A 15,788-nucleotide genomic window follows, 5' to 3' on the forward strand; every position below is an offset into this window, starting at 1 on the left:
GCGGGCAAGATGCTGGAGCGCATCATTGCCGACCGCCTCGTCCAGCACATGTCCTCGAGTGGGCTGGACCTCCACGACCGCCAATACGGGTTCAGGCCCGGACGATCCACACTGGATGCGATCCAGTGGGTCCGGAACCTGACCCGGGCGGTCGTGGAGATAAGGGGCGGGGTGTTGCTGGCTGTGTCGCTAGACATATCAAATGCCTTCAACACCCTGCCCTGGCCGGAGATAGGACGGGCTCTCGAGCACTTCGAGGTGCCCGCCTATCTCCGGCGGATAATGTCCGCCTACTTCGGGGACAGAGACCTCGCCTTCACCAAAGAAGGTGAACCGCAGGAGTCGGTGCTCGGCCCCCTGCTATGGGACATCGGCTTCGACCGGGTTCTTCGCACTCCGCTCCCCGACGGCTGTCACGTCGTCTGTTACGCAGACGACACGTTAGTGGTGGCCGAAGGGGGAACTGGGAGGAGGCCCGCTTCCGCGCGGAGGTGGCAGTGGCATCGATGGTGGGAACCATCGAAGACCTGGGTCTCAAGGTGGCGCCCCAGAAGACTTAGGCTGTTTTTTCATGGCCGGCGTCGGGCGCCACCGGAGACCTGGGTCCTAGTCGATGGCGTCCACGTCCGCGTCGGGCCGACGATGAAATATCTCGGCCTGACGTTGGACAGCCGGTGGTCATTCGGCCCACACTTCAGGCTGCTGGCCCCCAGGGTGCGCAAAACCGGCCTGGCCGTGTCCAGGCTGATGCGCGCCCAGGGGGGCCCAGGATGGCAGGCTCGCCGCCTGTATGTCGGTGCGGTTCTCTCGATCGCCCTGTACGGGGCGCCTATATGGGCCCCTCATCTGCTGGCCTCCGCGGTGGCCAAGAGGCAGCTGAGGCAGGCCCTTAGGCCCCTAATGATCAGGGCGATTCGGGGGTTCCGCACAGTGTCATACATGGCGGCGACCACCCTGGCCGGCTCCCCCCCTGTGGAGCTCCTCGCCGAGGAGAGGAGGATCCTCTACTGGCGAGTGAAGGAGCTCCGCGAGGGGGGACAGCTGACGGCCAGGGGCCTGAAGGGCCTGATGATCCAGGCCAGAGACCGGACCCGGGAGCGGTGAGAAGGCTTGTTAGGCGACCCCCGTGGGTCCGGTCTCGCAACGGCCGAGGCTGTTCGCCCCTGTCTGTCGGAAATGACAGACAGGAGGGGGCGTGGAATGTCCTTCCAACTGGTGCAGGTATTGACCGGGCACGGATGCTTCGGGAGATACCTGCATCGGATAAGGAAGGAGCCCACCGCTCGGTGCCACCACTGCCCCGAGCAAGAGGACACGGCGCTGCACACCCTAGCCACCTGCGCGGCATGGGAGGAGCAGCGCCGGGGCCTGCTCGGGGCGGTGGACTGCCAAGGCGGGGAGCTCTCGCTCCCGCACCTGATGCGAGCCATGTGCGGGAGCGAGAGAGCGTGGGATGCGGCGGCCTCCTTCTGCGGGGAGGTAATCTCCCGGAAGGAGGCCGCCGAGTGGAGGCGCCGGCCTGGCAAACGCCGTCGGAAAGGATGGCGGGGCCGGCGCTCCCCCGGGGGAGGGGGAGTCGGAAGCGGCCCCGAGGTGGCATCAGACGAGGAGAGGGCGCCGGCCTACACGGGTCGGCGCCTCCCTCGGCCACCTCGGGCTAGGCTCCGTCATTCAGAGGGGAGCGGGGAGGGCAACTCCCGCTCCTCTGAATGATTGGATAGGGGGGAAAGGGGGAGGTGGGGAACCCGATTGGGCCCACCTCCCAAAAATCCTTCCCTCTCCCTTAAGGAAGAGGGGGGATAAGGAGGAAGGGTGGATCCCCTTTCTCCAAGGTGACACCAGAAGGCCAACCGGCGGGGATACCCGCCGGGGACCGTACCTCTCCCACTAATTCCCCGAAAGGGGAAGGGGGGGTGCGGTACAAGAAGGCGAGGTGCTCTTGGAATAGAGCCCTGGGGCCGGAGGGTTGGTGAGGGAATGCGAGAACAGTTCCCCTAACTCCCCTCCTCACGGTCCGACAGGTAGACATCCCGCAGGGGTTTTAGTCGGTAAGAGTCCGACATAATCCCCGCCCCTCCCCAAGGGGGCGGAGGTATCCATGATGGATTTCCCCTGCGTGAACAAAAAAAAAGAACTGACCAATTATAGCCGATTATTTTTGTAATAATCGACTGTGATTCGCCAATTCTTACGGCTTACAACTTACGACATGTATTGTAGACCAGGCCTTAGGCTAATATTACATGTGTCGTACGATAAGCTTTTCGGATACATTGATTGGCATACGCGGAGCAATCTTAGAAATATTTTGTTCGTTAACCAATCAACATATTCGAAAAGATTGTCGTACGACAAATGTAATATCATGGAGTCTGAGCTTAAGCTTTATATTACCAGCAGGGGTACGTTCCAAAATCAACCTTGGTTAACTTCGGAGGTTAAAGGAATGGTAGGAGTATAGGTTACTTGAGGTACTTCTACCGTAGAAGTTGTTTTGGAACGAGTATGTAGCTACACTACTGGACTGGTACAGCTATAAAAAGAATAGATTATATACAATTATGGCAGCAGAAGTAAATAGAAGACGCATAATAACATTCAGTGCATTTGCTGCAAGTAGATATTTCTTAAATAGTATTATCGAAATAGTTTGTGATAGTGATAATGAAGATGACGAAGAATGAATGCAACGCCTAATAAATATAGAAAAGAATGTAGCAATACGTGGCAGCCTGAGGAAAGCAGTCCGTATTGAAGGTTATGTTGAACATATCATACCAAGGTTTTCCGGAAAGCAATTTAAAGAACACTTCAGAATAAGTGCAACAGTTTACGGCAATTTGGAAAATTTGGAAGAAATAGTTTAGGAGATTTACTATCGAGACAAGTAGCAACAAGTCGTTTAACATTACCCGTGCGAAAGCAATTGCTAGCTACTGTATGATTATTGGCTACACCTGATTCCTACAGGTAAGTACTGTTGATAAATTTTATCAACATCACATTTTACTTTATTTTATAATATTTTATATCTGTATAAATCTTTCATTATTCTTGTATTGTTTCAGATTTGTAGGAATAAAATTTAATTTAGCAAAGTCATCACTCAACCATTGTGTCAGGAGAGTAATAAAAACTCTAAATTTAATCGCATCACAAGTTATATCCTGGCCAAGAGAGGATCATTTATTAAGTACAAAAGCCAAATTTCAGAAGATTTCCAAATTGACTAACGTTGAAGCCATAGATGGTACACATATTGAAATACCTGCTCCAGAAGTATGTTGATTCTTTACATAATAGTTATTGGCTTAGTATGTTCAGTAATTGAAAATGTTAATTTTAATTCCTAGGTTGAGTTTTACAATACACGTAAATGCAGATATGCGATTGTTTTACAAGTAGTATGTGATGTCGACTTACGATTCATAGATTGTTTCGCTGGATATCCTGGATCGGTTGGCGATTTGAGAGTATTTAAGAATAGCGACTTGTGGCACGCTATCAATAGGAACAGGAACAATTTCTTTCCACATGAATATATCATTGGCGACAAAACTTACTCTATTTTAGGATGGTGTTTGCCTCCATATAAAGATAATGGTCATCTTACAAGGGTAAAGAGATAAAAATAATATCAAAAATCTTAAATTCGTCACTTTATTAACCATACTTTTCTTTCGTTTTTAGGCACAACAAAGATTCAACCAGTGTCTTATAAAAGGTAGACAGATTATCGAACGAGCTTTTTCACTATTAAAGGGGAGATTCCGACGTCTGAAATACTTACATATGAATCGAGTAGATTTGATTCCCGAAACTATTTTGGCGTGTTGTGTTCTGCACAACTTATATATTAATGATTTAGATAAAGATATAATTGAGTATATCTTAGATGGTGAACCAATACATAATGAAGTGGATGATAATAATGAAGAACATGCAGGAGACGCAGAAGGTATTAATAAAAGGAATTATATAGCTCAAATGTTACATTTAGTTTACATTTAGTAGATTAAAAAATTATGTTAATTAACTGTATAAACTGTGTTTATTACAACTGTAACAATACTTATATATATGTATGTATTTAAATATTTATGAACGAAATAAATAAACATTTTCGAACAATACTTGAGAATAAGAATATGAGTTAAAGACAACCAAAATAAACTTAAATTAAACTTTAGTTTGTTGAAATATATATCATTATATAACTAAAATATGTCATGTTAAAGTTTAAACTCGAAATAAAATTCGAACAACTCAAAACAAAAAGTATTCCATAAATATTATGCTTCTATTATGTATATCAGTCCAGAAATGTAAGGCAGACTTGAGCAAAAGCCAAATATCAACGTGAAGAATAAATTCTTCTTACATTAAGGATTGATTCCTCGCATCATTTATCTCTTTTTAATTATGTCAGAAGTGAGAAAACGTATGTTAAAAATTTTTGCAAAACATGTAGAAATAAAAAAATATATGTATAAGGTGACACTTACAATCCATGGAACAAATTTGTAATATATTCTGAACATTTCTTTTTTTCTAATAATAAATAATTTACTGTACATTAATGTAACACTATTATGCGAAGAAATAGATTAAAAAGATTAATTATATGTCATGTTAATTTGCAATCAATTATTCATTGTTAGAGTAAAAGGGAAGTGTTTGGACTATTTTATAAAATTGCTCGATCAATTATGTTATTTCATGGATATATTTTTTTATTTCAATATATTTTGCAAGAATTTTTAGCATCATTTTCTTGCTTTTGATATCATTAAAAGGAAAAATGATGTGAGAAAACGGAAGCCTTAATATGAACACCAAAATAACATTAACCAAACTTTTGTAAACTGAACGTTAATTATCTTCCTAAAAACAATTCTTTGGCATATACTAAGAATTATTTTTATCACAAAATTCCCAATAATAGTAATGGTATATAACTAATAATACTGATAATAATACGTAAACAATTCTTAATATTTTTAACATATGCAATAAAATGAAATATTGAAAACAGTCTCTTAGAAAAATATTTTTAGCAAATTATAGTTTTTTATTAATTTTTCTATCACCTCGCGAAAAGTTTTTGTTGCGTTTTCTATTGCAATTATTTTTTCTGCATTACGCTGTTCCTGACAGTTGTCTCGTTCTTTCCTATACTCGATAAAGTTTTCTGTCCAGGAAGATAAATGTCGTTCAATCTTAATCTTCTTTTGTTTCTTTGATTCATTATTATCTGCTGCACTGTTTTCTGCAGATGATGTATTTTCATCTTCAGCCTCAAGTCTCATATTTGACACAACTTTAACCGGATTCACATTTGGTTTGCCTCCATATAAGCAATCCATTTCATTGTAATATCGGCATGTTTTAAGTGTAACTCCTGTCTTTTTATTATGATCTTTTATTCTCATGTAGACTTTCCTCATATTTGTCCACTTATCTTTAATTTGTGTTCTGGTAACATTATAATTTCCACTAATATTCATTTGTACTTTAATTTTGTCCCACACTGTATCATTTTTTATTACAGTGCTTTTAAACTCATCTTGATAATCTTCATACAAACTAAATAACAGTTTCACGCTTTTATCGTTCCAAACAGCTGAAAAGTAAAATAAATATATAAATAAGTGAAAAAATTGACTTGCGTTACAACATAATGTTAATTTTTTCGTTAATATATACCTGCACTTATATTCGATGATTCATCTATATTATTATGATTAACAGAGTTATTATTATTATTTAAATTCGAATCTACAATTGAAATAATGATTGCAAGAGTAATATATATATATATTCGTATTTCATGTAAACAAATATATTATAAAGTAAATAAAATAATATTACATGAGGCATTAACTTCAGTTGCTTTCTCTGGTAATGTTTCATTTTTATCTGTTACACAAATATCAAAATATTCCATAACCTTCGGCGAAAGCGGCAGTTCAAACAGTAATCTACCTTACAAATATATAAATATAAATAAAATAAGATATAAAACTTAGAAGTGATTTAATTTATCTCAGTTCTAACCTATATCACTGAAATACTTACTAATTTTATCTGTAACTAAGATTCTACCACTCTCCTCTTTCAATTTCTTGCTCAGAATCGAACACTAAAAAATGTCGTCCTTTTACAAGTATAACATCATTGTTAGCCATGATGCTTCACTGTTTAAAATTTTATTTTAATCAAGGGAAGCTAATGTACAATCAAGAATAAACGGTTGAATACTTTCATTTTGTATTTTCCCGCGCTTTAGCAGTGGTAACCCAAACAACCTCTACATTTTATGAGGTAAGAAAGTTACCTTCGTGGTCGACCAACTGCGACTTTTGGAACGGCTATCATTGGATAACCATTCAGTGCATAGATACTTTCGGAACGAATTATGGTAACCAAGGTTGGATTTTGGAACGTACCCCAGAGAGGAGAAGGAGAGGTGTGTCATGGGCCGCTTTTAGCCGAGCCAAGCGATCTCTGTACAACCGTGCACAAGAACTAACGACGCCAGTGTCCACTGTTCTTTACTGATTTCCTCTATATGCATGCATCCGTGTCACACGGATAGACCGAGCCGGCTATGTGCATGCATGATAGAGGAAATCAGTAAAGAACCGTGGACACTGGCGTCGTTAGTTCATGTGCGCAGTACCGCGATTCTGTAACTCGTTATTGGAGTTAACGACAGTTTCGTTATTGTTGCGCAGCTTTTCTACGGTATACAAAAGTTGCGCAACGATAACGAAAGTATCGTTAACTCCAATAACGAGTTACAGAATCGCGGTACTGTTGGGTAACCCGACAGTTTCCCGAAAAATGGCAGAGAAAAGGTTGGTATCAACGAAAACTTCTAGACGACATAATTTTAATTTGTAAAGGTTAGTAATATTATTTAAGTGGTAAGCTGTTAGTTTGCGCAAACTTTTTGACAGATGTACACACGTTGTCACAAATATCATGTATCGTCAAATTATAAGTGTAAAATACTTTATAATATTAAATAAAAATGACATAAGTGAAAACATAAAGTGCATATAACAAAATAAATGAGACGAGTGAGAACATAAAGTTAATAAGGTAAAAAACATAATAAATAAATAAATATATATATATTATATTGGGTGAGTGCAAAAGTTCGTGCGGAGTTTCAATAGATGGAGTTATAAGCGTCGTAAAGTGTTGTCATTAATACTTCCATCTATATATTATATAACGTTGGAAAGGTGACGTCTTCAGCTGTTATTAAAAGAAAAATCATTAGTTTTCATACAAACTGCTTCGAGAAATATCACTTTAAAAATGAGTATCGATAAGGTGCATTTATGGCATGTTATGCTTTACGAGTTTCGGAAGGGAATAAACGTTGCCGCAGCCGTAAAAAACATTCAGGATGTTTATCAGGATGAAGCACCAGCTAAACGAACTGTGGAAAAATGGTTTGCTAAATTTCGGCGCGGAGAATTTAACCTTGAAGACGAGCCACGCTCTGGTCGACCTTCTGACATTGATGACGATGTTTTGCGTACTTTAGTGCTCAATAATCCGCGAATTTCAACAGAAGAAGTTGCTACAGCACTAAACGTTGACCGATCAACCGCTTTTCGGCGTTTGAAAAAGATGGGATTCGATTTGAAGCTCGATATATGGGTGCCCCATTTGCTGACCGAGAAGAACAAAATCAAGCGAATTTCTGCAGCCGTTTCTATACTCAGGCGGCTCAATAACGAGTCGTTTTTGGATCGACTAGTGACGGGCGATGAGAAATGGGTCCTCTACAACGATGTTCAGCGCAAACGGACATGGAAACAATCAGGCATGGTGAGCATGGTGACGCAATGCCAAAGGCCAGTTTGCACCCGATGAAGGTGATGCTCTCTGTTTGGTGGGATTGCAAGGGCATAATCTATTTCGAGCTTCTCCCCGCTGGCGAAACGATTGATTCGGACAAGTACTGTCGCCAATTAACCAATCTGAATCGAGAAATAAAAGAGAAACGTCCGATTTTGTCAAATCGCAAGGGAGTCGTCTTTCATCGCCAGACGACAACGCCAGACCACACGTTTCGAAAAAGACGCTGCGCAAACTGAAGAGCCTGAAATGGGATGTCTTAACGCATCCACCGTATTCTCCTGATATCGCACCATCTGACTATCACTTGTTCCGGTCATTGCAAAATTATTTAAATGGAAAAAACTTTGACTCTTTGGAGGCCTTAAAAAACGGCGTCTCTTCGTTCTTCGAATCTAAACCGCGCAGTTTTTATGATCGAGGCATCCGTATGCTGCCAGAACGTTGGGAAAAGATTATAGAAAACGATGGAGAATATATCATTGATTGAATAAAGATTTTTGTTTGCCTAATCACTGTGTGACTTTTACTCACAAACTCCGCACGAACTTTTGCACTCACCCAATATATATATATATATATATAATATTAGGTGCGCAACTAAGTTCTCGCTGTTTTTTTGATGAAAATGCAACTTTATTGTGAAAAAATGGTTACAAATGAATCATTCAAAATATTGCCCATCGCTAGCGACAACTTTTTCCCATCTTTCTGGCAGAGCTCGAATACCGTCACGGTAGAAGTATTCGTCTTTTGAGGCTATCCACGAATCAAGCCATTTTGAGATGTCTTCATATGAGCGGAACTGCTGATTAGCCAGACCATGTGCCATCGAACGGAACAAATAATAATCGGACGGCGCAATATCTGAGGAATATGGCGGGAGGGATAAGACTTCCCATTTGAGCGTTTCTAAGTAGATTTTAACGGGTTTGGCAACATGAGGCCAAGCGTTGTCATGCTGTAGAATCACTTTTTCGTGCCTCTGCTCGTATTGTGGCCGCTTTTCGCGCAGTGCTCGGCTCAATCGCATCAATTGAGTTCGATACCGTTCCCCAGTGATGATTTCGTTCGGATTCAACAGCTCATAATAAATAACACCGCCCTGGTCCCACCAAATACACAGCAAAACATTCGCAGCGTGAATATTCGGCCGAGCCGACGATATAGAAACATGACCGGGCAGTCCCCATGATTTTGTTCTCTTTGGGTTGCTGTAATGAATCCATTTTTCATCACCCGTAACGATGCGATGAAGAAAACCCTTCCTTTTTTGCCGCTGGAGCAGTTGTTCACAGGCGAAGAAACGACGCTCAACATCTCTTGGCTTCAAATCATAAGGAACCCAAGTTCCTTGTTTTTGAATCATTCCCAACGCATGCAATCGCTTGGAAATGGCTTGGCGGGTAACTCCTAATGCTGAAGCAAGCTCTTTTTGCGTTTGGCACGGATCCTCATCGAGCAATGTCTCCAATTCAGCGTCTTCGAAGGTTTTTGGCCTTCCTTCACGCGAACGATCGTCAACAACGAAATCACCGTCTTTGAAGCGACGGAACCAATCACGGCACGTTGTTTCACTTAGAGCAGCATCTCCGTAAACTTTTTGGAGTTCTCGATGCGCTTCAGCCGCCGTTTTCTTCGAATGAAAGAAGAAAAGCAACACTTCCCGCAAATGACGATTATTTGGCACAAAACATTTTCACAAGACATTTTCACACAACCAAAAGCATATGACGCAAAAACAAAATCACTAATGTGTCAAAGCGGTTTGTTTACCATATGTCTAAGCTTGGTTCATGACGTTTTGGTTATGTCACAATCGACCAGCACTTACTACTGGAGCCATCTCTTGAAAAACAGCGGGAACTTAGTTGCGCACCTAATATATATATTATATATATATGTGTGTGTAGAGGCATATATATGTATGTGTGTAACTAGATAAGTAATTATTAAATGTAAATAAATAATTTAAGTTTTTCAGTGTTTTGGCATGCTTCAGTAAATTATCGGTCATGGTTGTGACTTAGTTCTTCGCATTGGCATAAATTTTCCACTATTGCAATAAAGAAATACATATCAAATAAGTAATTAATATTCACATAAAATAAAAGATTAAGTATCTATGTATAGTCAGTAATGATAGATGTTGAACCGATTCTTTCTTTCGATTAATTTTTTGTTTCAGCTTCCCTGCTATCCAAGTTCTTGCAGAATATTATTAGTTGGAGGCCACTTTCCTGTGAAGTAAGATTACCAAAGTCTGAGGTTACTGTGTCCTTGAATGCGTCCCAGAAAGCAAAAGTTGAATCACATCCTAATATCAAATATCAGAGTAAGATGTGTTACTAGCAGTGTGATGACAGATTAATGCATCAAACTAATAATAGGTTCGTAACATTGATGTTTACTGTCATATTGTCAATGCTTTTGACAGCTGTACTTGAAATATTTTTATCACTTTATCATGTAGCATACTGGCTGATATACTTTTCTTATCTTTTAGGAAACAGGATGTTTTGCCTATGTTTGCCTCTGCAAGTAAGGTTATTGTGATTTACGGTTGTTCACGCGGTCGCGTTCTCCGCTCAGAAGTTGACCGCTATGCAGAGATTCCGGTATTGCTCAGCGCTGAGCAACGAGGTCGATGGACCGATGGGGATAGGACACCAAGGCAGGGAGACGGTCCCGAGATCCACCAAAAAAGACGGTGTTGGTCAAAATCCGTTTCAACGGTTTAATTCTCAACAAAACTTTAAGCCCGTTCGAACCGGGTGACCGCGGATATTACAACAAAAACAAAAAAAAACGATGACAATAAACGGATGAATTCCGGCACGGAATTCAAGACCGGCGCGACAACTTCGCTATGTTGCGATCGGCGCACGAAAACCTGACCAGCAGAGTCAGGCGTCGAGATAAACGCACAAGATAGGCTCGATTGCCGGTTAGCAGCACACACACCGAATCCTCGCGCGATGAGTCATTATATTCACGGCGTGATCTCAGCTGTCGAACCTTCGAGAAACAGGCAAATATGTCGTAACGAGACCTAGATAAACATAACTCAAAGTATACAGATACACCGAGCTGGATCGACAGCTATTGTTCGTCTGTTTATATTTGGTTGGAATTGATTGCTGTGACACGATTTCAATAAACGGCCACAGTAACCGACATCCGAGAATACCTGGCCAAGGAGCAAGTCTTCGGTCGAAATTTTCAGACTGAACGTCTGGCGGACATCGAGCTCTTGAACAACGGTCAAGAATGATGAACTTTTCCCCAAAAATTGAGGATTGGTCCTTAAAGAAGACAACTACAGTAAAATGAAAAATAAAAATCATATAAATGGAAGATGCAAGAGTCACGAGAAATCAAGGATCACAAAGAAAGTAGAAAGTAAGACCATGTTATATTATGCGTTTATTTCGTCTTTTCCTATTAATTTTGATAATTCGTACAAAATTAATAGTAAATCTACATCTTTGCTTTTATCAATTTTGGCCCAAATGTCTTTTAATATTATTTCTTTTCTTTTTAAGGAAGAATTTGTAACGGCCGAACTCCGCGGTTCGGTCGCTGCTACGCGTTTCGCGCGGATAAGGCTCGTCGGAGTCCGGGTTCGGTGAGGAGGAAAGCAGCGAGACGTTCGAGAGTAATATAAGTACGTTAGCTTTATTCTATACTCAATTTGATACAAGAGTTCGGCCCCGAAGGCGATGTCGCGGGTTGCGTTTGTAAGGCGCGTCGGTACGGTACGGTGCGGTGCGGTGAGCGGTGCAAGCGCTCGTACAGACGGATAGGCCGTGCGGAAGGCGGGGCCTATTACGCGACGCGTGTAGATCGTAACGACGGTAACGGCGCGGTGATCGGTCTCGCTTCGCGACGCTGGGCGTCTCGGACAATTACCGCCCAATACTCGCTTCGGAATTGCTTGCGTAAAAATGGTCGCCGGACCGGAGATTTCGATTCTCGGTCGAACGCACGCACGCGAGTCGCGGGAGACGCGAGATGATTTCGTCCGTCGGGGCCGAGGACTCTCGACAGAGAAGGCGTACGCACCTTCCCTTTTCCCTACGTTCGTGGAGGAAAGCGACCAAGTGCTGCGGACACTCAGCGGAGACGGCGAACACACCGTCCCGGGTTCCTGGTCGCTAGACGGATCGCCTAAAGGCTGAGTACGCTCAGCGGAGTTCGCCGACGGACGAACCCCTGACTCGAGGCGGCGGGTAAAGGCGAGAGACTGTCGAGTACGCTCGACTGAGCACGCGTACACACGAGCCCAGGAAGACGGGAGACGGCCAAGTATCGAGAACGCTCGATCGAGACTGCGGACGCACAATCCCGTGTTCTTAGTCGCCGGTCGGGTAGTCGGAAAGCGGAAGGCAGAGCGAAACGGTCCGGATCTTCTAGCTATCGGCATAGAGCGTCTAGCTAGAACGGCGGTACGGATCGGACTGGTGACTAGGAGCTCGATCGCCGCCGTTTTATAGTTGTTCGCGCTACGATTGATACGGCGGCGATCGAGCGGCGCGCCTATCGACGCGAGGCACGGTGACGGCGCGTGATCGCGGCCGCGCGCGCTAGCGGCAGCGCGTGAGCGCCGCGGCGCGCGATAGCGGCGGCGCGTGATAACGGCGGCGCGATCGTCTTCGCTATTTTAGGGTGGCGCAAAGCGCCGTTCTTCGGCCCGACAGGTGGTCGGTCGGGCAGGTAGTAACGAGGTGCATCTGCGCCTCGTTACAAATTATAATCGGATCTTGCCCAAAATGTTGGATTCCTCATCATGTTATGAATGTTTCTCTGGTGTTGTGTTAATTTTTCTGTAATACATAATATTAAATTATAAGAATGCTAAAAATATTCTGGCAATAAATGCAATAGAGTGCTTAATAATATACCTAAGAATGTTATGATTGTTGGATGTTTACGAAGACTTTCCTTCAATTCTCTATTGTGTCGTTCACTTATATTGTTTGTTTTATGCAGTTGTTTATATACACAAAACGAACTGGATTTAAAATTATTTAACCATGTTTCTTTGTAATAATTAAAAAATTCATCTAAATATGTACATTTATGTACATTTATAAATAATTTTAGTGATTATATAAAAACCTTCTTCTATAACTGATTCTGGCAACAATGCTAATGATATTAATAATTTTGTTGCATTCCACCCTATTTCTTGTTTGTTGTCTTTTAAAATTTTATATTTAACTATATATATAGTTAAAGAAGTATTAAATATCGGAGTAAAAAAATTATTAAATTATTTGATTGAGAAAATACTACATAATACAGAATTTGTTGCAATTTATAGTAATATTAATTAATATAAATAATATAAATGTTACTCCAAAATATTTCGTTACCTTGTATCTTCGTAAGATTTATTAAAATGGAAATGATATCCATGAATTAATTTTGGCTGCAGTATCCTTATATTATTATTGCACTTATTTGGATGCGACATCTCGGCAAAATACAGAAAATTTGCAAAATAATGTAATGAATGATGTCATCTATCACAATGCCATGGAAGAGAAAAATGACAATCACGATTCGTGATGTCTTTCGACGATGTCGAAAGATGTATTGAACGTTCGAAAAAGAAAAATGGATTTGGACAGACCCCGCAAAATTTAACAGACATGAGTATCAGTTTGAAAAAAAAAATGGAAAGATCTATTAAAAATAAATGAAACACATTTTTAAACAATGTTTTAAAAAAATTAAAAATATTATAGATCTATAATATTTCAATAAAATAATATTTTAATAAATATTTTAATAATTAAAAATAATTAAAAATATTATAGATCTATAATATTTTAATAAAATAATATTTTAATAAATATTTTAATAATATTTTAATAATTAAAATATTTTAATAAAATTAAAAATATTATAGATCTATAATATTTTTAATTTTTTTAAAACATCTAAATAATTTTCGGTTGTGCGGCCTTCCATTATTGAATACACAATAGGATATGTCTGAAATTTGAGAAAAAAATTTAAGTTGTTTATATATTTATATTGAGTGTATTTTGCAATAATATAAACTAATTATTATTTAATGAATATAATTTTGAATTCTTTTACTTACTCTGTCATTATTTCTAATAACAATAAACCATAATTGACAATTATTATTATGTAATTGAGGCACCGTTGCGAAGGTACCATCCACAAAAATAATTAACTTATTTGTTAATTTTGTTATACTTTCTATTATAAATTTGTCAATAAAAATGACCGCCTTAGTATCATTATTTTTAATAACTGTTTCTACAGCAAATGAATGTGTTTCATTTATTTTTAATAGATCTTTCCATTTTTTTTTCAAACTGATACTCATGTCTGTTAAATTTTGCGGGGTCTGTCCAAATCCTTTTTTCTTTTTCGAACGTTCAATATATCTTTCGACATCGTCGAAAGACATCACGAATCGTGATTGTCATTTTTCTCTTCCATGGCATTGTGATAGATGACATCATTCATTACATTATTTTGCAAATTTTCTGTATTTTGCCGAGATGTCACATCCAAATAAGTGCAATAATAATATAAGGATACTGCAGCCAAAATTAATTCATGGATATCATTTCCATTTTAATAAATCTTACGAAGATACAAGGTAACGAAATATTTTGGAGTAACATTTATATTATTTATATTAATTAATATTACTATAAATTGCAACAAATTCTGTATTATGTAGTATTTTCTCAATCAAATAATTTAATAATTTTTTTACTCCGATATTTAATACTTCTTTAACTATATATATAGTTAAATATAAAATTTTAAAAGACAACAAACAAGAAATAGGGTGGAATGCAACAAAATTATTAATATCATTAGCATTGTTGCCAGAATCAGTTATAGAAGAAGGTTTTTATATAATCACTAAAATTATTTATAAATATACATAAATGTACATATTTAGATGAATTTTTTAATTATTACAAAGAAACATGGTTAAATAATTTTAAATCCAGTTCGTTTTGTGTATATAAACAACTGCATAAAACAAACAATATAAGTGAACGACACAATAGAGAATTGAAGGAAAGTCTTCGTAAACATCCACCAATCATAACATTCTTAGGTATATTATTAAGCACTCTATTGCATTTATTGCCAGAATATTTTTAGCATTCTTATTGGGTGAGTGCAAAAGTTCGTGCGGAGTTTCAATAGATGGAGTTATAAGCGTCGTAAAGTGTTGTCATTAATACTTCCATCTACATATTATATAACGTTGGAAAGGTGACGTCTTCAGCTATTATTAAAAAAAAAATCATTTGTTTTCATACAAACTGCTTCGAGAAATATCACTTTAAAAATGAGTATCGATAAGGTGCATTTACGGCATGTTATGCTTTACGAGTTTCGGAAGGGAATAAACGTTGCCGCAGCCGTAAAAAACATTCAGGATGTTTATCAGGATGACGCACCAGCTAAACGAACTGTGGAAAAATGGTTTGCTAAATTTCGGCGCGGAGAATTTAACCTTGAAGACGAGCCACGCTCTGGTCGACCTTCTGACATTGATGACGATGTTTTGCGTACTTTAGTGCTCAATAATCCGCGAATTTCAACAGAAGAAGTTGCTACAGCACTAAACGTTGACCGATCAACCGCTTTTCGGCGTTTGAAAAAGATGGGATTCGATTTGAAGCTCGATATATGGGTGCCCCATTTGCTGACCGAGAAGAACAAAATCAAGCGAATTTCTGCAGCCGTTTCTATACTCAGGCGGCTCAATAACGAGTCGTTTTTGGATCGACTAGTGACGGGCGATGAGAAATGGGTCCTCTACAACGATGTTCAGCGCAAACGGACATGGAAACAATCAGGCATGGTGAGCATGGTGACGCAATGCCAAAGGCCAGTTT

The 15,788-nt window shown here is 40.0% G+C and overlaps 1 protein-coding gene and 1 long non-coding RNA gene across 2 annotated transcripts; one reads left to right on the top strand and one right to left on the bottom strand.

The window, feature by feature from the left end:
• Positions 1–3,786: 3,786 nt before the first annotated feature.
• On the bottom strand, positions 3,787–6,656 carry LOC112590074 (trihelix transcription factor GTL2-like). The gene is made up of 5 exons (XM_025305626.1): positions 6,338–6,656; positions 6,079–6,142; positions 5,872–5,985; positions 5,091–5,623; positions 3,787–3,840 (listed from the first exon to the last, which is right to left on the bottom strand). Exons 1-5 carry the CDS (start codon positions 6,476–6,478, stop codon positions 3,787–3,789), a joined length of 906 nt encoding a protein of 301 aa, XP_025161411.1. The 5' UTR covers positions 6,479–6,656.
• A 130-nt stretch (positions 6,657–6,786) lies between these two features.
• On the top strand, positions 6,787–11,449 carry LOC112590078 (uncharacterized). Its single transcript, XR_003113976.1, has 4 exons — positions 6,787–6,860; positions 10,067–10,268; positions 10,385–11,280; positions 11,424–11,449. It is a non-coding gene; the product is annotated as an uncharacterized LOC112590078 (long non-coding RNA).
• The last annotated feature ends 4,339 nt before the right edge of the window (positions 11,450–15,788 follow it).

Source organism: Harpegnathos saltator, unplaced genomic scaffold, assembly GCF_003227715.2.
Source record: "Harpegnathos saltator strain DR-91 unplaced genomic scaffold, Hsal_v8.6 scaffold706, whole genome shotgun sequence".
NCBI classification, from domain to species: domain Eukaryota; kingdom Metazoa; phylum Arthropoda; class Insecta; order Hymenoptera; family Formicidae; genus Harpegnathos; species Harpegnathos saltator.

Coding starts and splice junctions, on each gene's coding strand:
- LOC112590074 (XM_025305626.1), bottom strand. CDS start 6,478: ATGACACACCTCTCCTTCTCCTCTCTGGGGTACGTTCCAAAATCCAAC. Junction 5,624..5,871: donor AACTGAAGTTAATGCCTCAT/GTAATATTATTT, acceptor TTTACTTTTCAG/CTGTTTGGAACGATAAAAGC. Junction 3,841..5,090: donor CAACAAAAACTTTTCGCGAG/GTGATAGAAAAA, acceptor TAAGTTGTGCAG/AACACAACACGCCAAAATAG.